The 27,629-nt window shown below is 38.9% G+C and overlaps 1 protein-coding gene across 1 annotated transcript in view; it reads left to right on the top strand.

Moving 5' to 3' along the window:
• LOC100987632 (aldo-keto reductase family 1 member C15-like) overlaps positions 1-10,748 on the top strand; it is a 32,359-nt gene extending 21,611 nt beyond the window's left edge. Inside the window, 8 exon segments of the mRNA XM_055092373.2 lie at positions 1,738-1,905; positions 2,774-2,890; positions 3,859-3,936; positions 4,742-4,864; positions 6,038-6,147; positions 6,943-7,108; positions 8,971-9,053; positions 10,542-10,748. Of these exon segments, the coding sequence (XP_054948348.1) occupies positions 1,738-1,905; positions 2,774-2,890; positions 3,859-3,936; positions 4,742-4,864; positions 6,038-6,147; positions 6,943-7,108; positions 8,971-9,053; positions 10,542-10,584 (888 nt within the window). The 3' untranslated portion in view covers positions 10,585-10,748.
• The last annotated feature ends 16,881 nt before the right edge of the window (positions 10,749-27,629 follow it).

The following is a 27,629-nucleotide window of genomic DNA, read 5'->3' as shown; positions in this document are numbered from 1 at the left end:
TTCCAGCTGCATGCGACAGGTAGGTCTTCCATGAAAGAAAACTGGAGTGGAACAGGATCAACATTCCCAACACCTGAGGATGATGGGCATTGACAAAGTCCTCTTCAGGAAGCCTGTCCCCTGAGTCTTGTAAGGCTGGCAGCTGCCCTATTCACTGACAGGGGCCCAGTGTTTTGTTTGCTCTTGACAGAAAAAAAAATCTGAAATGAAAGTAAAGAGTTGGGAGGTTGGCTCCTGCTCACCCTTCCCATGAATCCCATTCCCAACCCATACACCAAAAATATGTTACAGTCTCATCAATGGATCGAAAATGTAGTAGTCTCTCATGATGTATCACCCAAAGTTTTTTGACTTACCACCAAGAAAATTGTGGACACAAAGGGTGAGGTTAGAAGGAAAGTTTAATAAATGAAAGAAGAAAGCTCTCTGTAGTAGAGAGGGGGCCTGAATGGGTTGTCATCTGTGAGGTTGGGTCTGGGCTGTTTTGAACTGGGAAGGAAAGAATGTGTTGAGTGGACTTGGAGAAAGTGTTACTCAGCTTTGCCTTGGACCTAGGCCCAGGACCAGTCAGAGACTGAAGTGAAAGTTTTGTCCAGGACCTTGGTCCGAGACTAATAGAGAGTTGAAGTAAAAGCTTGACCAAGGACCTTGGCCCAGGAGCAATCAGAGGCTGTAGTGATGATTCTTAGAGGCTCAGCTCACAGTCAAAAGCATGTCCAAAAAAGAAAAGTGTCCACTGGAAGCCACTGTAGCCCACAGTGTACATGCCCACAAAAGGAGGAGAGACTACTTTCTAGAAGCCTGTTGGTTACACAAAGGACAGGGGCATTTCTATGTTGGGTCTTGTTCTCTTATTAGTGTAGTCATAGGTATGTCTTAGGCTTAAAGGACAAAGGCGTTTTTATGTTAGGACAAAGGCATATCTATGGTGAGTCTTGTTCTCTTATTAGTGTAGTTGTTGGTATGTCTTAGGCATAAAGGACAAATGTGTTTTTATGTTGGGCCTTTGTCTTTTATCCGAATGGGCCAGAGATTTGTGTAAGTTTCCTTATCTGTGTCTGCAGGCTGATTTTTCAGGCCATTTCTCTGTTTAAAGGAGTTTTACCAAGAACCCACCCTAACTTACTAACTTTTTAATCTCAATTCTACACATTAGGAAGTGAGAAGGGAAGACTTAGGAGGCATAATATCATAATGGGGACTAGATTGTGCTTCTCATGAAATACACTATTTGCCATCCACTCAGTTTACTGAAGGGAATTTAAAGTGTCACACTGGTCACAGTGAGGTAGGGTGAGCTTTGGGGTTGCTTTGCAAGAATTGCTCTAAAAATGACAGAACAATGTGCTTAATCTTGGTAAAACTATAACATGAGAAGTCAATTTACAACTGCTGTCAGACAGGGCCAGTTGCTTTCAATGGCATAATTATCTATTTTATCCAGTAAGTATAAGGGGTGTCTAATATGTTACATTCAATTTCTACAGGTGATTGATATGGAATGAGACATGATTTTTCCATGCTCCAGGGTGAAGCCAATTTCTCTAATTCATTTGGGAATAGAAGTTATACTGGAGTTTAATCAATGTCCTCAGGGTACAGGTCTATCACTGAAACCCATGTCATCAAAATTGGAGGAGGCGGCCAGCAGAAACCGCCAGTGAAAATGCTATTGGGGAAACGCATTGATTTTCTTTGAGTTGGGCAGATCAACAACTCTTTACTCCTGTCTTATAGACTCCCAAAAGCCAGGCTGCCGAGGCCACCAAAGTGGCTATTGATGTAGGCTTCCACCATATTGATTCAGCATACTTATAACAAAATGAGGAGAAGGTTGGACAGGCCATTTGGGAGAAGATTGCTGATGGTGCTGTCAAGAGAGAGGAAATATTCTACACCACCAAGGTGAAAGTTCTGTGTGTACAGTGGCCAGAGGCCACTATAAGTTCAGATATATTATTTTGAAATGAAAATATGGTCTAAGTTGAATTCTTTATTTAACTCCTAATATTATGAAGGCATAGTATAGAAACAGAAAAGACTTGCTTACTCTGAAATATGTTACTGGTAGAACACAATTCTTCAGTGTCTCTGGGCATCAGACAGTATTCGTGTATAAAATGGAAATAATACTTATCTCCTTTAACTGTTGTATGGATTAACCAAGCCACTATGGGTCCACTCCTTCAGTTCTTCAGTAAGAGCTCTTAGGATGTGGCAAGTAAGGTCACATATTAATCAGAAAAGTGATCCAGACAAGAAAACACTTTTTCTCAAATCAGCATTGAGTTTTCTGAACTCTCTAAAATTGTCCTAGATGGAAATCCATGCTTCATATGTAAACAGAGCTGAGGTCTCCAAGGATGCACCCTGTGTGTGTTTACATCGATAATTTATTTTTAGAATGTAGGTCTCTCGGAATAATTCTTTCTAGGAATTTATTATACAGGAAAAGAGATTCTGTTCTCCCTGTCCTGCCATTTCTTGACTCATTTCGGTGGATGAATCCTCTAATCCTTGATACGTTGAAGTTGATTTTCCTGCCCCTTATTAGTTTTACTCACAGTTTTCTTACATTGCAGTCATTCAAGGAAATCTCAGTATCCCATCAAGGACTTGATTTATACTGAGTAACATACGTTTAGTCCCAGCTCTTTTAGCTTTGGACCACAGTGTTTTAAGACTCACATCTCAATGTCTGACCATGAAGTTTAATTTTGGTCCTCAAATGTGTGAAATTATAATCCATTTTTGTTTCTTTTGGTCACTGCAGCTTTGGGCTACTTTCTTTCGGCCAGAATTGGTTCGCCTGGCCCTAGAAAGGTCACTGAAGAAACTTGGACTGGACTATGTAGATCTCTTCATTATTCATGTACCATTTGCTATGAAGGTCAGCTTTTGTTTTTCCTTGTTATGCCCAAGACTGTTTCATCATGGTTATAAGCATCTGAATTATCTCATTCTAGCTTGGTTTCCTGGGTTCTTCCTGAGGGAGGCAGATTTGAGTGAGGTGCATAGGATTGCCAAAACTTTCATGAGTATCTTTCACAATTGAGTGACTCTACCATCAAGATTTTCTGTCTATCCTTGTCCCCCAGCCTTAAGGGGGATTCAGATTCAATGATCTCACTTCCTCTACCCTAGACAGTTGAGGACATTGCCCTGTATTTCTCAGTACTTGTGTTCCTGAATGGAGGCCCTGAGCCATTAGGATCTTCAAGAATGTTGAGTTACCACAGACTGCAGAGATACAGTGGGAACCCCCACCTCTTTAGTGGGAGGGTCTCCCGTACATACCCTTCAGCCCAACAAAAGACAGATACCTGGGATGGTGCATGTGGCACAGATGGGCTCCTTTGGGCTCCGCTGATCTAACCTTTCGTCACAGTGGACATTGGCTGAGCACATCTGATGTCCTCACTCTCTGAGTCGGGTGAGCGTAAACTGGGGCTAAACACACTGATGAATAGCTATATTAAGCACTGTCCTCCACACCAGCTTGTCCTTGGGAAACAAAATGAATTCCAACTGTAGGGACCTCATTCTTAGTGATGAGTAGGGATGTGTGGAGGATGGAGCCTGGAGGTTATCTTTCTTTCCACTCATGTCTTTGCACACACATACACATATGTACACATAATCCACACATACATGCAAACACATTTACACACATACTCACACACATATATATACACACACATGCACACATGCATGCACATGCAGGCACAAATATGCACACTCAGATTAATAATCACCGCCTCCTGAAACTCTTGAAGGTTGTTTGGCCGAGCTCCTTAGGCACCAGAAAGGAGAATTCCATAGAAAACGTCCTTCTTTATCTTCTTTTCTATTTTCCAGCCTGGGGAAGAATTACTGCCAAAGGATGCCAGTGGGGAGATTATTTTAGAAACTGTGGACCTTTGTGACACTTGGGAGGTATGTTCTGCTGCAGACACCAGGCAGCACTGTGTAGTGAGGTTGGAATTGCAGGAGGAGGGGTCAGAAGAGATGGGATTTTCCTCCAGCAGTTGTCTGACCTCAGATGTGGAGCTTCTCTGTGCCTCTGTGTTCTCATCTGTGAAGTGAGAGAGTGGAATGAGATGGCCTCTACAGTTCATTTTAATTGTAACTTCTAAGGTTCTAAGTAGACATAGAAGCACCTTTGGCCTTGAGATCAGGTTGAGGATGTGAGCCCTATAAGGAGTCAGCATAGAGAAGCACAAAAGGAGTCAGCATGTTATCTTTGGATAGAAACACATCATGGAGGAGGGACAGCTGCAGACTGACTCAGCAGGAGGGTGGAAGGTGCAGGACAATGAACCTGCCCTTGAAAACCCCATTTGATTGATTTTTTTTCATTTTTTTCCCCATTCTAGAATAGAGGTAGCAGAAAACCCTCTACTAACAGAAAACCCAAGAGTCTGCTTTGCTTATGACTCTGGTAGAATTTGTTAAGGAACTATTGCATGTCTCAAGCCAGATAGGTAGCATTGAAATAAGTGGGAGACAACAAATATGTCTACTTGCTGTTCTGAGTATGCATGTAATAGAATCAAGGAGACAAACATATCTGCATAGCAAGGTAATGCATTAGGAAATTGTATATTCAAGTGATAAAACTGTTTAATTCAGTCTAATATTTATATCTGTTAAAACAGATTTCCAGCATTTACAAAGTCAAATGCCAATTGAAAAGAAAAATTTACACTAAAGGTCTACCACCCATATCCTTCCTCCCCAGGCCCTGGAGAAGTGCAAAGAAGCAGGTTTAACCAAGTCCATCGGGGTGTCCAATTTCAATCACAAGCTGCTGGAATGCATCCTCAACAAGCCAGGGCTCAAGTACAAGCCCACCTGCAACCAGGTGAGCCCTTAGCCCACCGGGGCCTTCTCTGACTTTTTGCTCTTCACACACTTCCTGCTTAATCATGTCTCCAAGTTTCTGCTTTGATGTCTTCTGTATAGATGAGAGTTCTTTTCTCTCAGAAGTAGGAGATACCAGAGAAAGAGCAATTTGAGTGGGGTGGAAGAGCACAATTCTTCAGAGGGGGTGAAAGTTTCTATGAGACAGCCATGTGGAGGTGCTGAGTTGGGAAGCGGCAGCTTTGGTCTGGAGCTCGGGATGGTCCAGGTGGAGATACAGATGTTTGGAGTCATTGCTTTATGGATGGTAACTAAACTCACAGACATGGATTTGTTCTCCTAGGGAAAGTTCATGGATGAAAAGGAACAGGCAGGAAAATCCACAGGAGAGGGTGAGGCAGGGAGGCACTGGCAAGGAGACTGAACAGAAGCTGCCAGACAGGTGGAGACAACCACGAGAGGGTGGTGTCAGGAATCCAGTGAAAGTTTCGGTTTTATGAAAGAAATCAAGTCATTTGTCCTGTAAAGATTTCCACATCACTTCCTAATGGCTTACTCATTGATCCACGTGACACACTTTGACATGTTCCTTTTGTACTTCCTGTAAATTGAAGCTTAGTGCTACAGATCTGATCTCATTTGATTAATGCCATGCGAATTTATGAATTTTAGCCAATACGTCATTTTCCATTCATCATAATTACTATTTTTTTGATGCTCAAATTTCCGTATTTTGACCAGCAGGAGCCTCTTCAAGTAAGATCCTGGGTCCTTTGGCAGCATGCGTCATTGTCATTCTTATCTTCTCTCCTTTCTAGAGTGCAAGCTCTTCTAGGCTCAAATGGAAACTTTCACACTCAGAACTGGAATATGCCCTTTCTCTAAGGAATCTTGGTTTCTTTCAGTAAAAATGGCTTTTAGAGGCTATAATTGGGGCACAAGGTATTTTAATAATTTTCAAACATGAATAGAAAAGGAATAAGAAAATTACTGTATCAGTATGGCAAATGATGGGATTTGAAAGTGCTTCAGAAGGTGCATGGGGAAAAGGGCCAACATGAAAGTATAGTACATCTATTAATGTAGTATTACACATTCCTTCAGACCAATTTTAAATTTGCATGTGGTTATTGGCTCATATATTGTGACACCTTTTGGTCTTGAAAAATTACAGGTAGAATGTCACCCTTACCTCAACCAGAGCAAACTCCTGGAGTTCTGCAAGTCCAAGGACATTGTTCTAGTTGCCTACAGTGCCCTGGGATCCCAAAGAGACCCACAGTGGTAATAAGAATATCAAAGAGGTAACCTATGGCGGGAATTCTGCTGATGCTGAGAAACTCCTATTAAAACGAAGTTTTAAAAATTGTATTATAAAAAGCTCAAAGATTAAAAGCGAAAAGCAACGGTGTAGTTTGTTCCCATGTATCACTACTGAGCTTAAATGTCACCAACATTCTTTCCTTCCTGTTTCATCTATGTGACTACTTCCAACCCCACTCCTAAAATAAATTTTAAAGTGGCCTTCAGGTAAGATTTGCATAGGCTGTAATGCTGTACAATTTTGGCAAATGGACATACTCTGTAACCCACATCCCTAATGTGGTATACAAATTTGTTATCTCCCAAAAAAAGTTATTTTTTTTCCTTCTGAGACAATAACTTCTCATTGCTAGGAAACTATTTTCTGATTTTTTCACCTTAGATTAGTTTTGTGTGCTCTAAAATTTCCTATGAAAGAGATCATGCGCATTAATTTGCACCTGGCTTCTTTCACCATATCTGTGACCTGCATTCATGTAGCTGTGAGTATCTGTAGTTCTTTCCATTTTATTGCTGGGTGTTATTCCAGGGTATGGATAACTTGTTTATCCATTCACCTGTTAATGGACAGCCTTATTGTTTCCAGTTCACTGCATTTATGAATGAATCCATATGAATAGTTATCAGACCGTTTTAAATCAAATTGTATTGTGCCCACTCCTCTCAACTCTCTGGAGAATTTGGGGAAAAGGAGCAGCACACTATAGATTTTCCATCCTGCATCCTTCACATCTGTGTCTGTTCCCTCCCCAACAGGGTGGATTCCGACTGCCCACATCTCTTGGAGGAGCCAATCTTAAAATCCATTGCCAAGAAACACAGTCGAAGCCCAGGCCAGGTCGCCCTGCGCTACCAGCTGCAGCGGGGAGTGGTGGTGCTGGCCAAGAGCTTCTCTCAGGAGAGAATCAAAGAGAACTTCAAGGTACAGGTTGAGCAGAGTCGCTCCAGAGTGAGCCATGGGTGCTGATCTGGGTGATCTCCCTTACATGGGAGAATGCAACACGTGTCATGCATTCCTGTGCTCTCCACTCTGTGCTAAGGGAGGAGGGCAGTGTGGAAGGATCGACAAGACGGCACTGAACTCAGAGTCCTCAGGTTTATGATCTCTAGGCTTGGCTTTGCCACTTACTAGTTGGGTGACACTAAGCAAATTTCAACTCACTTATTTTCATCCGTTTCAGGAGTTCTTCTACATGGTAATGAACTTTAAGGACCCTGATTCTTCTCCTTCACCTTCTCTACCTATAAATGCCTATTTGTATTTTAAAATCAAACCCAAATAAAATTAGCTGCTCTGTTAAACTACTGGGACACCCCAGCCCAGTTTTCACCACAAAAGCCCCTGGCATGACTCTGTTAGTGAGTTTTTTGTTTATTAATTTTACATCATTTGCTAATACTTCAGTGTGCTCTCTGGACTGTGAGAACCTAAATACAATGGCTCCTTCTGGATTATCTTTTATTACCTTTCCCCTGGCAGTGACTCTAGCAGGTATGAAACTAGGCATAAGTTTACAGACCAACCAAACTAAGAAATTGATGAGTGAAGTTATTTTGTAAACCCTTCTCCACATCCACTCTGGACTTTATATTAATCACAGGTCTGCAACTTATTTTGTTTAGAATCCCACAAGAATTTTGAAAAAATATGTAAGCTGTTTCTCATTTTAAAATGACAGCTACAAATTTTATTATGAGTTTAATATTTACAAGAGGTGACATTTGAGTCATATTATATATAATGTATTTATTTCAAAATATTGTAGTTCTGGATTAAGTATATTGTGGAAAAATTAAATAGGTAAATCTAAATCTCATTGTGACAACTTAAACAAAAAATGCCCATTTTATTTTTTGATCCAAATCAAAATGTTAATACCTGCTCTCATGACAACCATATAACTTCTGAAGTATATTTTTAAAAAGAGTGGTGGATAAATGTGTTGGTAGATAGAAAGAGGATGGACAGATACATATAGAGGAAGAGATAAATACGTTAGATAGATAGATAGATAGATAGATAGATAGATAGATCTGAGTCTTTCATGAAATTGTGTCCTGGATCACATAATGAAAGTAGCATTTTTTTAAACCAAAAAATATCTGTTTTACTATTAATGGGCTCCTCATCAGGGACTATGTGTTGACAAATGAAAACTACTCTTGACTTAAGTAAGAGAGATTTATTAAAAATGCAGAACTCTTTGAACATAAGATCTAAGTGTCTCAAAGATCAATTAGTAAGCATTTTTTATAAGGAAGAGCAAACACAGCTGGAAATAGTATTTAGGGGTCCTGAGGTGAGCAAGTAGAACAGTTGTCCAGAAAATACTTTTTCTGAGGCAAACAGATTCTTGAGTGGGAGTTTCCTGTGTTCTAAGGCTCTGTCATTCCAAGGCTGGATCAGGTTCCAGGGGAAGTGAGGAAACAAAACCCTGACCAAGTGTGGACATGTCCGGGTGGCAGTTATTTTTCACACTTTATTTTCTATTTTAAAATAAAGGATTTCCTTTTTCTTCCTCAAGCAATTCTCAATAAATATTTTAGATTGATGAGTGCACACCTTTCTTTTGAGAAGTGGAGCCCAGTAGGAGAGGGATGGGATGGAGAAGAGGCAGAATGAAGGTGGAAGAGGTCTCAAGCCACATGCACCTGGAAGCTGATGAGGATGAAAATGCTTCCCCCAGTGCCATCCTTGCCTCTGCCTCCTGGAAAGTCCTTGTATTCCCATGTAGAAGCTGCTGCCCTGGGGAGGGGTTAATGTGAGTGTTTTCTTCCTTTCAGATTTTTGACTTTGAGTTGACTCCAGAGGACATGAAAGCCATTGATGGCCTCAACAGAAATCTCCGATATGATAAGTTACAATTGTAAGTGATGCTTGTAGATTCTTTCACAGGCTGTTTTCTGTAGTATGCAGGGAAATGGGGAACACATCTTCCCTACATCAGGAAGACAGGCCCAAATTCAGGCATGGGGTGAAATAGGAGATTCCCTGTAGCCTTCAGACCAGAGGTTTCCTCCAGGACTCAATCTCTGACCCAGCAGAAATGTGTCTGTAAGTGAAACTGCCAATGTCTGCACCATTGTGAATCCAATTCTTGAAGGCCCTTACTATCTGTGCCTGGGTCTAGCACTCAGGGCCCACTGCCTATGAGTCTAGAAGGCTCAGTGTGTAGGACCTACAAACCTATAGGGGCCCATCATAACGTTCTCTTTAATTTATATTAAAATCAGAAGAAAAGTGAATACAATAATAATGCATATGTAATAATGACTCCATCCGGCTCTATCTTTGTGTTTACATCATGGCAATGGAAACACAATTTAAGTATTAATACAGGATGGGCCCATGAAGGCAAAGGTGCCTGTCTCCTAGGGAAGCCTTAATGTGGTATTCCCTCTTCAGGATACCAACTATTTCTGCAAAAATTTATGTCTTTCTTGGCCCTCTTTACCTACCACAACTCCCATTTCCTCAGCTGTATAATCTCACCATGCTGAATTGTGAATGAATTATGAGATAAATAGACCCTCAAATGCTAGTGACTGAGGTGTCAATGGCCTTTACCAAGATAAGATCCTTTGGAGTTTCTCTGGATCCTCAAGGCATGACTCTTACTCCAGTGTCATCTTTGTCCACCTGAAGTCCACCTCTGGAGAGCCCAACATCCCTTGACTTTGGTTTATTTATAAACGTGACGTTCCAGTTGCTCAACTACTGCAGGATCTCAGGACTAAGGAGAGAGAAGGCTAAATAGAGAGGAGTTTAGAGGAAAGTTTAGAAGCAGGGGAAATACAATTTTGGTTGCCAGAGTAAAGACTCAGTCTCCAAAAAAGATCTGAAGAATCCTCCTTTATGTAAAACCACACCAAGATTCTGAGAGGAAACATTTTCAATGAGAAAAATGTGGGAAGTAACTTTTCTGTACCCAGAGGCTAAGTATAAGTCTGTGATCTGCCTTATGAGACTGTGAATGCATTGTCTTACTCATGTCTGTGGCCCTGTGTCAATATGACTCCTGGCACATTTAACTGCTTAGAAGGTACTTTTTAATGTCACTCAATTAAAAAGAACAAATTGTAAAAAAGAAAAATGAACATAAAAAGGAAAACAAACAGTAATTTTAATTACTAACAAGTATCTTTATAATTATATTTAAGTCATAATTGTGTTTTTCGGGTGTGGGTATTAGAAATGCATCTCATCCCCTCCATAGATTAAACCACGTGTGCCGAGGTACAAGTAGGGACGTAGTGGTAAATTCGGGAATTTTAGCCCATCCCAAGTGCTTCTTCAGAAAAACTCTTTGACAGAATGGAAAAAAGTTACTAAATTAATATTTTTTCTCTTTCAGTGCTGCTAATCACCCTTATTTTCCATTTTCTGAAGAATATTGACCATGAGCTATTGAACATTACCACCACAATTTCCTCCTTTTAGGTGACATAGAGAGGATTTCAGTATTTGATAGAGGAGTAGGAAGTAGGATCTGTAGTTGCAGGTTGCTTGCCTTTCCTTTCTTTATTTTATGAAATGAAGACTTTAACAAGAAGATGTTTGTTTTTCCTGATCATTAAAGTAATACCCATAAATTTTAGAAAAATAAAAAATACAAAAAAAGACCTGTAATTCTTTCCTTACAGAATACTTATCATTTGATGCATTTTCCTTCATGATTTTTCTAAACAACATGTCTGATATGGTTTGGATCTGTGTCCCCACACAAATATCATGTCAATGATAATCCCCAGTATTGGAGGAGGGATCTGGTGGGAGGTTATTGGATCATAGGGGCGGTCTTTACCCTTGCTGTTCTGGTGATAGTGAGTTCTCATGAAATCTGGTTGTTTAAAAATGTGTAGCATCTCCCCTTCACTCTCTTCCTGCTGCTCTGGCCACATGAAGACGCGTCTCCTCCCCCTTGCCTTCCACCATGACTGTAAGTTTCCTGACGCTTACCCAGCCAGGCATCCTACACAGCCTGCAGAACTGTGAGCCAATTAAACTTTTATAAAAGTTACCCAGTCTTAGGTATTCCTTTATAGCAGTGTGACAACGGACTAACCCAATGTTCACTTATTTACATATGTGTTTTTATAAACTTGAAATAATCAATGTTCAGATTCTATACTTTTTAAATAACTACCATATTTTTCCAAGCAAGCAACTATTATTCAAAAATTACAGAATTATATTTTACTTGTTGTAAAGCAGTGTATCTTTCAATGTATTTTGTTTCTTAATCATCTACCCACATTTTGTCATTTTTATTATTTTTGTTTATTGTTCCATTCATTCATTTATTAATCAAGCAAAACTTTATTGAGTATCCATTGTATGCCACACGTTGTTTTAGCAGTAAATTAAATAGGCAAAAATTAAACAAAATAAAAATTTTAAAATCCCTGAGTTTGTAGTCTAGTGGAGAATGTCAACTATGAATGCAAGAAACATATAAGTACGTAGTTGTTAGAAATTGCTAAGTGCTTGTAGGGAGATCCTTCTGCAAGATCTCTAACATTGCTGCATATTTGATAAGGCCACTGATTGCCCTCCATTCCAAACTTTTTTTTCAAGAAATTTGTACATTGAACAGCTTTGTCATATAAAGGTGGTAGCTCCCTCCAAGAAAATGAAGACATGTTTACTGTCCAGTAATACAAAGAAAAGGAAATATCTCCCCGCATTAAAATCACAGCTTTAGGGGCTAAGAGAAAATTTTCCCTTTGCACTCTGAAGGGCCAATGAAAATCACCTGATGAAAGGCAGACTCATTATGAAAAGGCATACAATTTAATTAATGTTGGGACTCATAAAACAATACCCTCAAATGAAGGCCCCAGAAGCAAAAGGTTTTCTCTGACCTTCTCCTAATCTTCTGTCTCTCAGTCCCATTCTTCTCCAAGGCTAGCCACAGAAACTAGAATCCCTCTTCCCCACAGCATTTCCATGGAGAAAAATGTTAATGTCTGAAGTAGTCCACAGATGAGGTTTTCTAGAGTCCTTGAAGTATTTTTAAATTGCAATGGCAATCTGACAATTTTTCTGAGTTGTAGTTTGATCCTGGTGTTCCAGTAAATTTTCTGAGCAGTTTATACATCAACAGTCACAAAGCCACTTATACAAGTTGCTGTGATGATTTACTCTGAGCCACATAGATCAGTTTGCTTAAAAAATTGTGTCCATTTTTGGCGGTAACAGCAAATATGGGCTAGAGCTCTATGTATGATTCAAGCAAACAGTGGCATTCCCAAATGGGAACTGGAAAGACAAAAATTATGTTTCAAAAAACTATAGCACACCTGTTGTTAGTTGTTCTTGAGTTTTTATTATTTTCTGTAATTTGCACTAAGTCCCAAATTCTTTGTGGGCTACAAGTCCCCAAACTAGTGCTTTCAAATTTTTACTTTTAAAACTGGAAATTGCACTCTTTATCCTAGAACTCATTATTTACCTGATAGTATGCTGTTTGTTTAAATGCTATACTAAAATTATAGATGACAATAATAATGCCTTTGTCATGCAAACCTTAGAATCCCAGCCCAGCCTGCATGAGTACAGACCTCTCCTTGAGGTCAACTCTATTCCTACTATGACTCCTGTCAGCAGGAAGAAGCCAGAGTGGTCATTGGCCTTTTCCCATTTTTATAGCCCACACCTTAAGAATAAGGTGTTATAAAACTCAAAGGGGCTGGGTGCAGTGGCTCATGCCTTTAATCCCAGCACTTTGGGAGGCCGAGGCAGGCGGATCACCTGAGGTCAGGAGTTTAAGACCAGCCTGGCCAACATGGTGAAATCCCATCTCTACTAAAAATACAAAAATTAGCTGGGCATGGTGGTGTGTGCCTGTAATCCCAGCTACTCAGGAGGCTGAGGTAGGAGAATCACTTGAACCCGGGAGGCAGAGGTTGCAGTAAGCTGAGATTGTGCCACTGTATGCCAGCCTGGGTGACAGAACAAGACTGTGTCTCAAAAAAAAAAAAAAAAAAAAAAACCCAAAGGGAAGAATTGAAACCACTAGTACAAAATTATAAATTAGAAAATTATTGCAGTGAAAGAGAAGGAAACAAACTGACTCCATCCTGCTTCTAACCTCCAAGCTCTTCTTGTTCACTCATGGGCATAGGCTGAACTAACTTTTTGGGGAACTTAGTTTGTAGTTTGAAACAAAGATGATAACAGCCCTTTCCCAAAACAAACCCTTTCCTGCCTGGACACTAGACTGCTTTTGTAGAACTAATATATTAGCCACAAGATTAGAAATTATGGTTTACGAGTCATGCGGCTGGAGGCTATAAGATTCTGAACTTCCATAAATTGCTCCTGGATAACATCACTATTGTAAAGCCTAAGATCAGTGCTTGAGATATTTTGCAGACCCTGAACTTGATAGATCAGCTGGTGCCACCCAGATTAATAAATTGGCTCATTTGGTCTTGTGGCCCCCACCCATGAACTGACTCAGTGCAAGAGGACAGCTTCAGCTCCCTATGATTTAATCTCCAACCCAACCAATCAACACTCCTGACTCACTGGTCCCCTACCCACCAAGTTATTCTTAAAAATTCCAACCCCTGAGTCTTCAGGGAGACTGATTGGAGTAGTAATAAAACTCTGTTCTTCTATATACCTGGAACAGTGTGAATTAATCTCTTTCTCTATTGCAATTCCCCTGTCTTGATAGATCAGCTCATCTAGGCAGTGGCAAGGAGAACCCACCGGGCAGTCACAATGTTGTCTTGATTAGGTCTTATTTCTTGGGAAACTGAGTCTCCTTTCTATGAGAAGTAGAGGTTTTTTTTTTTTTTTAATCTTTGCATTATTATGTGGCTAAATGAATGACTTATTTTACAGTGACCTGTGACTTTATTTTGTGGTATAAAATGTCTTAAGGCTTTGCTATTTGACAAACTTTCCAAAAGTCAAAAGTTCAAGTTACACATTTAGTCTTTTTTACCTCATTAACTTTCACAAATATTAGGGCTCCTAAAGTCGAAAACTTACATATTTGAGATGTTAAAATTATACAGGAAGGATTGTCAAATATGAAATAGTGTTTAACTTTCTTTGAGTGTGATTTATATAAGGGTGTTATTAATATGTGTTCTTCAATTATATGAGATTTCTATAACTCTGATATATCTTAGTATATATTCTTAATTATTATAATTTTTATGTTAAATTGGTGTATGGCATAAAATAGTCCTTTGTCAATTGTGTCTTTGATCATGGCTATCCTAAGAATTTTGTCATCCAAAGACAATTGTTGTCTTAATTTGATCCTTCTCAAAAAGCAACTTATAATCACCTCTTGTCCAAGACTTGCTTCTTTAAATACGCTTGCAGAAAGGAGTCCAATGGGTACATTTAAATGCATTTTTGTAGTAACCATGGAAATTGTGCCATTGGACTAAAGAAAACATCCTGGAATCCCCTCAGTGAAGAGCTAATATGTTCATAAAATTATTAGCTCCAATATCAAACAACATGAGTTCATTGCATGGGACCAAACTAATAGAAGACTAAAACAATTTTATGACATTTTGTTTAAATTACTGCTGATTCTTTCTGTTTTGTTTTTCAAAGTCCAGAAGACTTTATTCTTTTGAGCTGTTTTTATAGCTTTCAGTGACTGAGTAAAATATTCTTTTTTGAGAAAAATTTGAAACAAAATTTGAAAAATATTTTTTCTCTTCGCCTAATTCTTCCAGAATTTGAAATGTATTTGTGAGTATTCTTAATTTATGGCAACATAGTTATTCACATAAGTTTAAAAAGAATGTGTTTGTTTTTGGAATAAGACACTAGTAATTTCTCAAAGCTTTAACTGGAATGACATATTTGCAGAAATGAACAGATTACTTTGAGAAATGGAGGTTAACTTTATAAAGCCAATAAAAGTGCCTTGGAAAGACTGTCCTTTTACCTTGCCTATGCCATCTACAGGGTTTCTTACCTGTGAAAAATAAAGAATGCCATTTTATGACAGGACCAGTAACTTCAAGTTATTTTGAGACCACAAAAAAGAGAAAATAAACCAATGGATGCAATTCATCTGAAGGCACAGATACATTTTTGGCTGAGATAGAAAGGTCTTTAAAAGTCTAATCTGAGAGTCTTTTAAATAGCTTCAGCAAAGCCAATTTATAAAGAGCCTATTGAACAATAATTATTCTTGTTGCAATGTATGCAAATAATCAGGCCAAGAATAATAAGACTATGAAATATTTTGCAAATAAATTGTTTCTATCATTATTTGTCTTTGATAAAATCTAGGGACTGGAGAGAAAAAGTATGTTTCAAAAGAAACTATAGTACACCTGTTATTAGAGTCTACACTTGTCCATTGCTTCTCAGTTTTTATTACTTACTACAATTTATCTGGTCTGAATCCTAAATTATTTTCTGGCTACAAGTCAACAAAATTATGTTTTCATTTTTTTCTACTACTTTCCTTACTTGGAATCACCAAACATTTAAATATATATAACAGCTATATATATATTTGTGCTTACTGACTGTAGAGTTTTTAGTATAAAGACAGAATCTGTCTTCCAGGATTCCTTTCCTTTTCTTGTTGTAATCTGACCTTGGCATCTTTTTTTCTATTTTTTCTTTCTTTCCGTCCCTGCTTTCTTCCACAGGACACAAGACTTCACAAACTCCTAGAAATTAGACTTCCTGGCATGACATAGGAATGAGCCTTACTAAGAAAGGAAAGAAAGAAAAATATATTCTCTGGACCCCATACTCACTATGCCAGAAGGAAAGTTAAGCTTGGTAATGGAGTCATCCAAAAGCTGCCTTCCTTTTATTTCCAAACAGATAGCTGTAATTTTGCATGCTTACTACATCCTATATAAAATGTAGATTTATTGAGCGCAAGACAAATGCACAATTTTTTTCCCTACTGCTTTCTTTTCACGTGTAAGATGTAGATTCAGTGAGCACTAATAAGAGGCTCACAAGAATGTAATCACTTGCCTCATTGTGTACCTGACCTGCTTTTTTTTATCCTCAAATATTTGTTCTTTACCCTTTAGATATTGCAGCTCCCAAAATCCTCTTTGAAAAAAGTTCAGGTCAAAGATCTTACTGTGACTTGCATTTTTCTTTCTTGGGTGTGTCCTCAACCTTGCCAAAATAAACCTCTAATAGAGTGATATCTGCCTTGGTTACTTTTTGGTTTACAATAAGATCAATTATTTATTTGAGGCACATGAGTGTTATTGCTGACTCAAGGATGCCCTGCATCTCTCCTCCCCACTTATTTTTACTTTCCTCCTTCCCTGCTTCTCCCCTCCTCTCTATCTCCTATGTTCCTCCTCCTCTCTATCTCCTATACTACTGAGCATTCTCCTGGCCTCCTGAGATCAGTTTCTCATTCAGCCAGATTGTATACAATCTTCAGGCAGAAGCCCCCACGTAGCAGCCACCTAGTCCCTTGAGTCTTGTGAAGCCAGAGGCCTCACACCTGGCCACTGGAGGAAATGCTGAGTATAAAAATACAAAAAAAGGAGGGGAGTTTCAAACCTGATATCTCTGTGGCACAAGAGTGGTTGAGATTTGGCAGCTTCGCTGAGCCAGGCAGAAGCCTAATGCAGGGGTGGAGGCCCCACCCAGAGTCTCTACTTGGGCAATGCTAAGCAGAAATGTTGGATCAGAAGTCACCATGGTGTTTCTACCTAGTGGAGATGTGGGAGCAGGACCACAGCCCTCCAGATCCCAGAATCACAGACCCTTTGGCAGCTTGAAACTTCTGCCTGGAAAAGTCTCACAGGCACAGAACTCCAACCTGTAAGAGTAGCCATGTGGGCTGTGCCCAGCAAAGCCATGGAGACAGGGCTGCCCAAATGCTTGAGAGCTGGCCCTTTGCATCAATGTGCCCAGGATGCAGGACACAAAGTCACCAGAAATTATCTTGGAACTATAAGGTTGAACGTCTGCCTTGCTGGGATTCTGGCTTCCACAGTCTGTTTCTCCTGACCTTACCCACACCATATTTTTTTTTGGTTAATTTTTTACCTTCTGGAAAAGGAATGTTTACTCACAACTGATAACGATGTTGTACTTCAAAAGCAAATAACTTGTTTTTGACTTCACAGGCTCATAACCAGCAGGAACTTGCCTTGAGTCTGAGATGAACTTTTGTACTTTGGAATTTTAAGTTGGTGCTGGGCCAGGGGAAGAATGCTGTAATTGCGATATTTGACCCTCTAAACCATATGCTGAGTTCTCAATGTAGGAAGTGGGGCCTAGTGGAGTTGTTATGGTCATTGGGACAGATCCATCATGAGTGGCTTGGTGCTCTGCCTGCAGTAGTAAGTGAATTCTTGCATTATTTCTTTTCTTGATGGCTGCTTGTTAAAAAGAGCCTGGCACCTTACTCGCCTTCTGTTGCTTTCCTATCTCACCATCTGACGTCAGCGCATGCTAACTCCACATCTCCTTTTGCCATGAATGGAAGCAGCCTGGGGCCCTCACCAGAGGCCTACCAGATACCAGTGCCATGCTTCTTGTACAGTATGCAGAACCATGAGCCAAAGAGACTTCTTTATAAATTACTCAGCTTCAGGTATGCCTTTATAGCAACACAAATGTACTAAGACAGTATCTAATTTCTCTACACACCTAGAACCAGTACATCCTGAGTGAGTGATCTTAATACCTGATAATCACAGACATACCATTAGTGACAAAGCTTTCCATTCGAGAAGATAACCCTTCTAGACATTGCCTTAGGCAATGATTTCATGACCAAGAACCCAAAAGCAAATGCAATAAAAGCAAAGATAAGTAGCTGGGACCTAATTAAACTAAAGAGCTTTTGCATGGCAAAAGGAACAGTCAGCAGAGTAAACAGACAACCCACAGAGTGGGTTATTTTGAATAGTTTTCCATAACTATTCAAAAGTATCATATATAGAGTCACTAATTTCCTGGCCTTTCGCAAATTGTGGAGTATGGTAGTGTGGATACTTTATGCATCTGCAAAAACAGTTCATATTGTAAACTATTAGCACTTTCTGTATTACAAGACATAAGCTTCTCTCTCAGGGGATATCTAGAAGCTTTTAGGTCATGGATACATTGCTTGATCTGTTATTTCAAATACCTGAGCTAATTTTTTTAACTTTACCAATCAACATTAGTTACAACCAAGCAACATTATTTTATTGAATAATTTTCTTTTTTTTTCTTCTTTTATTATTATACTTTAAGTTTTAGGGTACATGTGCACATTGTGCAGGTTAGTTACATATGTATACATGTGCCATGCTGGTGCGCTGCACCCACTAACTCGTCATCTAGCATTAGATATATCTCCCAATGCTATCCCTCCCCCCTCCCCCCACCCCACAACAGTCCCCAGAGTGTGATGTTCCCCTTCCTGTGTCCATGTGACCGCATTGTTCAATTCCCACCTATGAGTGAGAATATGCGGTGTTTGGTTTTTGTTCTTGCGATAGTTTACTGAGAATGATGATTTCCAATTTCATCCATGTCCCTACAAAGGACATGAACTCATCATTTTTTATGGCTGCATAGTATTCCATGGTATATATGTGCCACATTTTCTTAATCCAGTCTATCATTGTTGGACATTTGGGTTGGTTCCAAGTCTTTGCTGTTGTGAATAGTGCCGCAATAAACATATGTGTGCATGTGTCTTTATAGCAGCATGATTTATAGTCCTTTGGGTATATACCCAGTAATGGGATGGCTGGGTCAAATGGTATTTCTAGTTCTGGATCCCTGAGGAATCACCACACTGACTTCCACAATGGTTGAACTAGTTTACAGTCCCACCAACAGTGTAAAAGTGTTCCTATTTCTCCACATCCTCTCCAGCACCTGTTGTTTCCTGACTTTTTTATGATTGCCATTCTAACTGGTGTGAGATGGTGTCTCACTGTGGTTTTGATTTGCATTTCTCTGATGGCCAGTGATGATGAGCATTTTTTCATGTGTTTTCTGGCTGCATAAATGTCTTCTTTTGAGAAGTGTCTGTTCATGTCCTTTGCCACCTTTTTGATGGGGTTGTTTTTTTCTTGTAAATTTGTTTGAGTTCATTGTAGATTCTGGATATTAGCCCTTTGTCAGGTGAGTAGGTTGCGAAAATTTTCTCCCATTTTGTAGGTTGCCTGTTCACTCTGATGTTAGTTTCTTTTGCTGTACAGAAGCTCTTTAGTTTAATTAGATCCCATTTGTCAATTTTGTCTTTTGTTGCCATTGCTTTTGGTGTTTTAGACATGAAGTCCTTGCCCACGCCTATGTCCTGAATGGTATTGCCTAGGTTTTCTTCTAGGGTTTTTATGGTTTTAGGTCTAACGTTTAAGTCTTTAATCCATCTTGAATTGATATATGCAAATCAATAAATGTAATCCAGTATATAAACAGAGCCAAAGACAAAAACCACATGATTATCTCAATAGATGAGGAAAAGGCCTTTGACAAAATTCAACAACCCTTCATGCTAAAAACTCTCAATAAATTAGGTATTGATGGGACGTATTTCAAAATAATAGCTATCTATGACAAACCCACAGCCAATATCATACTGAATGGGCAAAAACTGGAAGCATTCCGTTTGAAAACTGGCACAAGACAGGGATGCCCTCTCTCACCACTCCTATTCAACATAGTTGTTGGAAGTTCTGGCCAGGGCAATTAGGCAGGAGAAAGAAATAAAGGGTATTCAATTAGGAAAAGAGGAAGTCAAATTGTCCCTGTTTGCAGATGACATGATTGTATATCTAGAAAACCCCATTGTCTCAGCCCAAAATCTCCTTAAGCTGATAAGCAACTTCAGCAAAGTCTCAGGATACAAAATCAATGTACAAAAATCACAAGCATTCTTATACACCAATAACAGACAAACAGAGAGCCAAATCATGAGTGAACTCCCATTCACAATTGCTTCAGAGAGAATAAAATACCTAGGAATCCAGCTTACAAGGGATGTGAAGGACCTCTTCAAGGAGAACTACAAACCACTGCTCAATGAAATAAAAGAGGATACAAAGAAATGGAAGAACATTCCATGCTCATGGGTAGGAAGAATCAATATGGTGAAAATGGCCATATTGCCCAAGGTAATTTACAGATTCAATGCCATCCCCATCAAGCTACCAATGCCTTTCTTCACAGAAATGGAAAAAACTACTTTAAAGTTCATATGGAACCAAACAAGAGCCCGCATTGCCAAGTCAATCCTAAGCCAAAAGAACAAAGCTGGAGGCATCACACTACCTGACTTCAAACTATACTACAAGGCTACAGGAACGAAAACAGCATCGTACTGGTACCAAAACAGAAATATAGATCAATGGAACAGAACAGAGCCCTCAGAAGTAATGCCGCATATCTACAACTATCTGATCTTTGACAAACCTGAGAAAAACAAGCAATGGGGAAAGGATTCCCTATTTAATAAATGGTGCTGGGAAAACTGGCTAGCCATATGTAGAAAGCTGAAACTGAATAATTTTCCGTAACTATTCAAAAGTATCATATATAGAGTTACTAATTTCCTGGCCTTTTGCAAATTGTGGAATATGGTAATGTGGATAGTTTATGCATCTCTAAGAACAGTTCATATTGTAAACTATTAGCACTTTCTGTATTATTGGAAATAGAGTCTTTAGTATTCTCAAGTTTGGTTAGATTAGAGTGGTCATTCCATAAACTCCAAAATGAATTCAGAAAACTCAGTATAAATTCTGTTCCCCTGGAACCACTTCCACTGCCAAAATCAATATGGTTAAAATTCTCCAAAGAAACAGAAATCTAAAATATATATAGATATAAATATATAGATATTATATATAATATATATCTAAATATATTTAATAATATATCTAGTATATGTTAGATCCATATGTTTACACATGTATTATATATACATGTATATGTGTGTCATCTCATATATAAATGCATAAAATCATTTTTATGATTTTATGTATGAACAGGAATACATTTGAGGGATTGCCTCATTTCAATTATGTTTTCTGAAAAGCGCTACCAAGCACCTTTCAAAAGCTGTAGAACCATGAAAGCCAGTGCCATGGCCAATTCCAACTGTGAAGGCCTGAAATCAGGGGAGTCATCAAAGTCTCCTCCAGTCTAAGGCTGAAAGCCTAAGAAGCTGAGGGCCACTGGTGAAAGTCCTAGAGTGCAAAGATCAGAAGGCCTGGAGTTTTGACGTTTCTGACGTCCAGGGGTAGAAGGCACTTGTGAACAAGTTCAAAGATCAGAAGGCTTGGAGTTCTGATGTCCACGGGTAGAAGATGGGTGACCCAGCTTCAGGAGAGAGAGAGCAAGCTGACTTTTCCTCTGCTTGTTTATCAGAAACGTCAGCTAATAGAAGTGTTGTTTCCCATATTGAATTAGGGCAATTTTTTTAAGTTGGTCCCTTGATTCAAATGTCAATGTCATGCAGAGTCATCCTCACAGGTACACCCAGAAATGATGCCCTACCATGTATTGGCACACTGCTTAATCCAATCCAGTTGGCACCTAAAATTAACGGTTACACTTGATATATTCCTTATAAATTAACCCATTTATGAACACAGTACACCTCATTTTGTTATGACTCACTTTTTTGTCCTTCAAAGATACTGTATTTTTTTAAAAAAGGAATTGAACGTTTGTAGCAACCCTGCATTGAACAAGCCTGTTAGTACCATTTTTCCAATAGCACGTGTTCACTCTGTGTTTTTTTCCCACATTTCAGTAATTTTTGCAATATTTCAAACTTCCACTGTATTATTATATCTGTTATGGTAATCTCTGATCTGTAATCTTGGTGTTACTGTTATACTTGTTTTGGGATACCCTAAACTGTGCCCATATAAGATAGTGAATGCAATAGATAATTGTGTGTCTTCTGACTGCTTCAGTGACAGGTGGTTCCCTATCTCTTTCACTCTGTTCAGGCCTTCCTATACCCTAAGACATAATGATGTTAAAACTAGGTCAAATTGTAACCCTACAGTGGCTTCTAAATATTCACATGAAAGAAAGAATAACGTATTTTTCATTTAAGCACAAAAGCTACACATGATTAAGCTTATTGAGGAATGCATGTTGAAGGCTGAGGTAAGTTGAAAGCTAGGTCTATTGTGTTAATTATTAGCCAAGTTGTGAATACAAAGGAAAAGTTCTTTAAGGAAACTACAATGCTACTCCAGTGAATACGATATGGTTAGAATGCAAAACAAGCTTTACTACTGATAAGAAGAAAGTTTTAATGATGTGGACAGAAGATCAACCAGCCACAACATTCCCTTAGGCCAAAGCCTAATCCAGAAGAAGACCTTAACTCTCTTCAAGTGTATGAAGGCTCATAGAGGTGAGGATGCTGCAGAGAAAATGTTAGAATCTAGTAGAGGTTGATTGATGAGGTTGAATAAAATAAGCCATTTCCATAACAAAAAAGTGCAAAATAAAGCAGCAAGTACTGATGGAGAATCTGCAGCAGGTCAACCAGAAGATTTATGTAAGATCATTAATGAAAGTGACTACAATAAGCAATCGATTTTGAATGTAGATGAAAGGGCCTTGTACCAAAAAAGGTGCCATCTAGGACTTTCAGATTTAAAAGGAAGTCAATGCCTGGATTCAAAAGACAGGCTGACTCTTGTGTTAGTAGCTCCCATGCCTGGTGATTTCAGGATAAAACCAATGCTTTATTATAATTTCAAAACCATGCTCTATAAATAGAAAAAGCTGTCTTACAGCATAGCTCTTTATAGCATGTTTACTGAATATTTCAAGTCTACTGTTTAAAATAAAAAGCAGAAATTGAAACCTGCTCAAAAATAAAAAGAGATTCCTTTCAACATATTACTGTTCAATGGCAATACACCTGGTTAACAAAGAGTTCTAATGCAGAGGTACCAAAAGATTACTTTTGTTTTTATGACTGCTTTCACAACATTTATTCTTCAGTACATGGATAAAGGAGTAATTTTAACTTACAAGTCTTATTGTTCATAAAATACATTTCAATCAGTTATAGCTGCCATAGATAATGATTCTTCTGATGAATCTAGGAAAAGTAAATGGAAAGCCTTCTGGAAAGAATTCAGCATTCTGAATGCCATCATGAAAATTTGTAATTCATAAGAAAATGTCAAAATATCAACATGAACAGAAGTTTGGAAAAAGTTAATTACAACTCTCATGGATGATTTTAAGGGGGTTAAGGCTTTGGTAACTGCAGATGTAATGGAAATAGCAAGAAAGGTAGAATGAGAAATAGAGCCTTAATATGTGACTGAATTGCTGTAATTTCATGATAAAACTTTAAGAGATTAAGAGTTCCTTCATATGAATGCACAAAAAGTTGTTCTTGGATTGAAATCTACTCTTAACCATTATGAGATGGTGAAGATGCTGTAAATATTGCTCCAATGACAACAAAGGATTTAAAATATTATGAAAAGATAGTTGATAAAGCAGTGGCTGGATTACAGAGAATTGACTTCAACTTTCAAAGAAGTTCCACACTGTGTAAGCTGTCAAACAGCAGAGAAATCTCTCTACAGAGAAATCTTTCATGAAAGAAGTCTATCAATAGGCAAATTTCATTGTTGTATTTTATTTAAGAAATTGCCACAGTCATTTCAGAACTCAGCAACCATGACCCTGATCAGTCAGTCAGCAGCAATCAACAGTGAGGGAATAATTTCTTTCTTTCTTTCTTTTTTTTAAATTATACTTTAAGTTCTAGGGTACATGTGCACAATGTGCAGGTATGTTGCATATGTGTACATGTGCCATGTTGGTTTGCAGCACACATTAACTGGTCATTTACATTAGGTATTTCTCCTAATGCTATCCCTCCCCCAACCCCCACCCCACAACAGGTCCTAGTGTGTGATTTTTCCCGCCCTGTGTCCAAGTGTTCTCATTGTTCAGTTCCCACCTATGAGTGAGAACATGTGGTGTTTGGTTTTCTGTCCTTGAGATTGTTTGCTCAGAATGATGGTTTCCAGCTTCATCCATGTCCCTACAAAGGACATGAACTCATCGTTTTTTATGGCTGCACAGTATTCCATGGTGTATATGTGCCATATTTTCTTAATCCAGTCTATCACTGATGGACATTTGGGTTGGTTCCAAGTCTTTGCTATTGTGAATAGTGCTGCAGTAAACATATGTGTGCACGTGTCTTTATAGTAGCATGATTTATAATCCTTTGGGTATATACCCAGTAATGGGATCGCTGGGTCAAATGGTATTTCTCGTTCTAGATCCTTGAGAAATCGCCACACTGTCTTCCACAGTGGTTGAACTAGTTTATGCTCCCACCAACAGTGTAAAAACATTCCTATTTCTCCACATCCTCTCCAGCATCTGTGGTTTCCTGACTTTTTAATGATCGTCATTCTAACTGGTGTGAGATGGTATCTCATTGTGGTTTTGATTTGCATTTCTCTGATGGCCAGTGATGATGAGCATTTTTTCATGTGTCTGTTTGCTGCATAGATGTCTTCTTTTGAGAAGTGTCTGTTCATGTCCTTTGCCCACTTTTTGATGAGGTTGTTTGATTTTTCTTGTGAATTTGTTTAAGTTCTTTGTAGATTCTGAATATTAGCCCTTTGTCAGCTGGGTAGATTGCAAAAATTTTCTCCCATTCTGTAGGTTGCCTGTTCACTCTGATGGTAGTTTCTTTTGCTGTGCAGAAGCTCTTTAACTAGATCCCATTTGTCTATTTTGGCTTTTGTTGCCATTGTTTTTGGTGTTTTAGTCATGATGTCCTTGCCCATGCCTATGTCCTGAATGGTATTGCCTAGGTTTTCTTCTACGGTATTTATGGTTTTAAGTCTAACATTTAAGTCTTTAATCCATCTTGAATTAATTTTTGTACAAGGTATAAGGAAGGGATCCAGTTTCAGCTTTCTACATATGGCTAGCCAGGTTTCCCAGCACCATTTACTAAATAGGGAATCCTTTCCCCATTTCTTGTTTTTGTCAGGTTTATCAAAGATCAGATGGTTGTAGAGGTGTGATATTTCTGAGGGCTCTGTTCTGTTCCATTGGTCTATATCTCTGTTTTGGTACCAGTACCATGTTGTTTTGGTTACTGTAGCCTTGTAGTATAGTTTGAAGTCAGGTAGCATAATGCCTCCAGCTTTGTTCTTTTTGCTTAGGATTGTCTTGGCAATGCAGGCTTTTTTTGGTTGCATATGAACTTTAAAGTAGTTTTTTCCAATTCTGTGAAGAAAGTCATTGGTAGTTTGATGGGGATGGCATTGAATCTATAAATTACCTTGGGCAGTATGGCCATTTTCACGATATTGATTCTTCCTATCCATGAGCATGGAATGTCCTTCCATTGTGTCCTCTTTTATTTCATTGAGCAGTGGTTTGTAGTTCTCCTTGAAGAGGTCCTTCACATCCCTTGTAAGTTGGATTCCTAGGTATTTTATTCTCTTTGAAGCAATTGTGAATGGGAGTTCACTCATGATTTGGCTCTCTGTCTGTTATTGGTGTATAGGAATGCTTGTGATTTTTGCACATTGATTTTGTATCCTGAGACTTTGCTGAAGTTTCTTATCAGCTTAAGGAGATTTTGGGCTGAGATTTTGGGGTTTTCTAGATATATAATCATGTCATCTGCAAACTGGGACAATTTGACTTTGTCTTTTCCTAATTTCTTTCTCTTGCCTGATTTCTCTTGCTCCTATGTTGAATAGGAGTGGTGAGAGAGGGCATCCCTATCTTGTGCTATTGTGGGAAGTTAGGGACACCGAATGGAGGGACCGGCTGGAGCTGTGGCAGAGGAACATAAATTGTGAAGATTTAATGGACATTTATCGGTTCCCAAATAATACTTTCATAATTTCTTATGCCTGTCTTTACTTTAATCTCTTAATCCTGTTATCTTCATAAGGTGAGGATATACATTGCCTCAAGACCACTGTGATAATTCTGTTAAGTGTACACATTGATTGTAAAACTTGTGTGTTTGAACAATATGAAATCAGTGCACCTTGAAAAGGAACAGAATGACAGTGATTTTTAGGGAACAAGGGAAGACAACCGTAAGGTCTGACTGCCTGTAGGGTCAGGCAAAAAGAGCCATATTTTTCTTCTTGCAGACAGCCTATAAATGGATGTGCAAGTATGGAAGATATCACTAAATTCTTTTCCTAGCAAGGAATATTAATATTCTGGGAAAGAATGCATTACTGGGGTGAGGTCTATAAACGGCCACTCTGGGAACGTTTTTCTTATGTGGTTGAGATAAGGACTGAGATACGCCCTGGTCTCCTGCAGTACCCTTGGGCTTACTAGGGTGTGGAAAAACTCCACTCTGGTAAATATGTGGTCAGACCAGTTCTCTGCCTTCGAACCCTGTTTTCTGTTGTGTAAGATGTTTATCAAGACAATATGTGCACCACTGAACATAGACCCTTATCAGTAGTTCTGCTTTTGCCCTTTGCCTTGTGATCTTTGTTGGATCCTTATCAGTAGTTCTGCTTTTGCCCTTTGTCCTGTTGCCTCAGAAGCATGTGATCTTTGTTGGACCCTTATCAGTAGTTCTTCTTTTGCCCTTTGTCCTGTTCCCTCAGAAGCATGTGATCTTTGTTAGACCCTTATTAGCAGTTCTGCTTTTTGCCCTTTGAAGCATGTGATCTTTGTACCTATTCCCTGTTCTTACAACCCCTCCCCTTTTGAAATCCTTAATAGAAATTTACTGGTTTTGAGGCTCAGGCAGGCATCACGGTCCTACAGATATGTGATGTCACCCCTGGCGGCCCAGTTGTAAAATTCCTCTCTTTATACTGTCTCTCTTTATTTCTCAGCTGGCTGACACTCATGGAAAATAGAAAGAATGTACACTGAAATATTGGGGGCAAGTTGCTCCAATATTGTGCCAGTTTTCAAAGGGAATGCTTCCAGTTTTTGCCCATTCAGTATGATATTGGCTGTGGGTTTGTCATAAACAGCTCTTATTACCTAGTTTGTTGAGAGTTTTTAGCATGAAGTGGGGTTGAATTTTGTCGAAGGCCTTTTCTCCATCTATTGAGATAATCATGTGATTTTTGTTGTTGGTCCTCTTTATGTGATAGATTACGTTTATTGATGTGTGTATGTTAAACCAGTCTTGCATCCCAGGGATGAAGCTAACTTGATCTTGGTGGATAAGCTTTTTGATGTGCTCCTGGATTCAGTTTGCCAGTATTTTATTGAGGATTTTTGCCTTGATGCTCATCAGGGATATTGGTCTAAAATTCTCTTTTTTTGTTGTGTCTCTGCCAGGCTTTGGTATCAGGATGATGCTGGCCTCTGTCTTCTGCATCAGTCACTCTGGGAGCTGCAGACAGGAGCTGTTCCTATTCTGCCATCTTGGAATGGACTCCCAGTGAGGGAATAATTTCTGGCAGCCAAAAGATTACATCCTGCTGAAGGTTCAGATAATTGT

Source organism: Pan paniscus, chromosome 8 (assembly GCF_029289425.2).
Source record: "Pan paniscus chromosome 8, NHGRI_mPanPan1-v2.0_pri, whole genome shotgun sequence".
Taxonomy (NCBI): domain Eukaryota; kingdom Metazoa; phylum Chordata; class Mammalia; order Primates; family Hominidae; genus Pan; species Pan paniscus.
The sequence above is the reverse complement of the archived record's forward strand: the minus strand, read 5'-3'. Positions and strand labels throughout refer to the sequence as shown.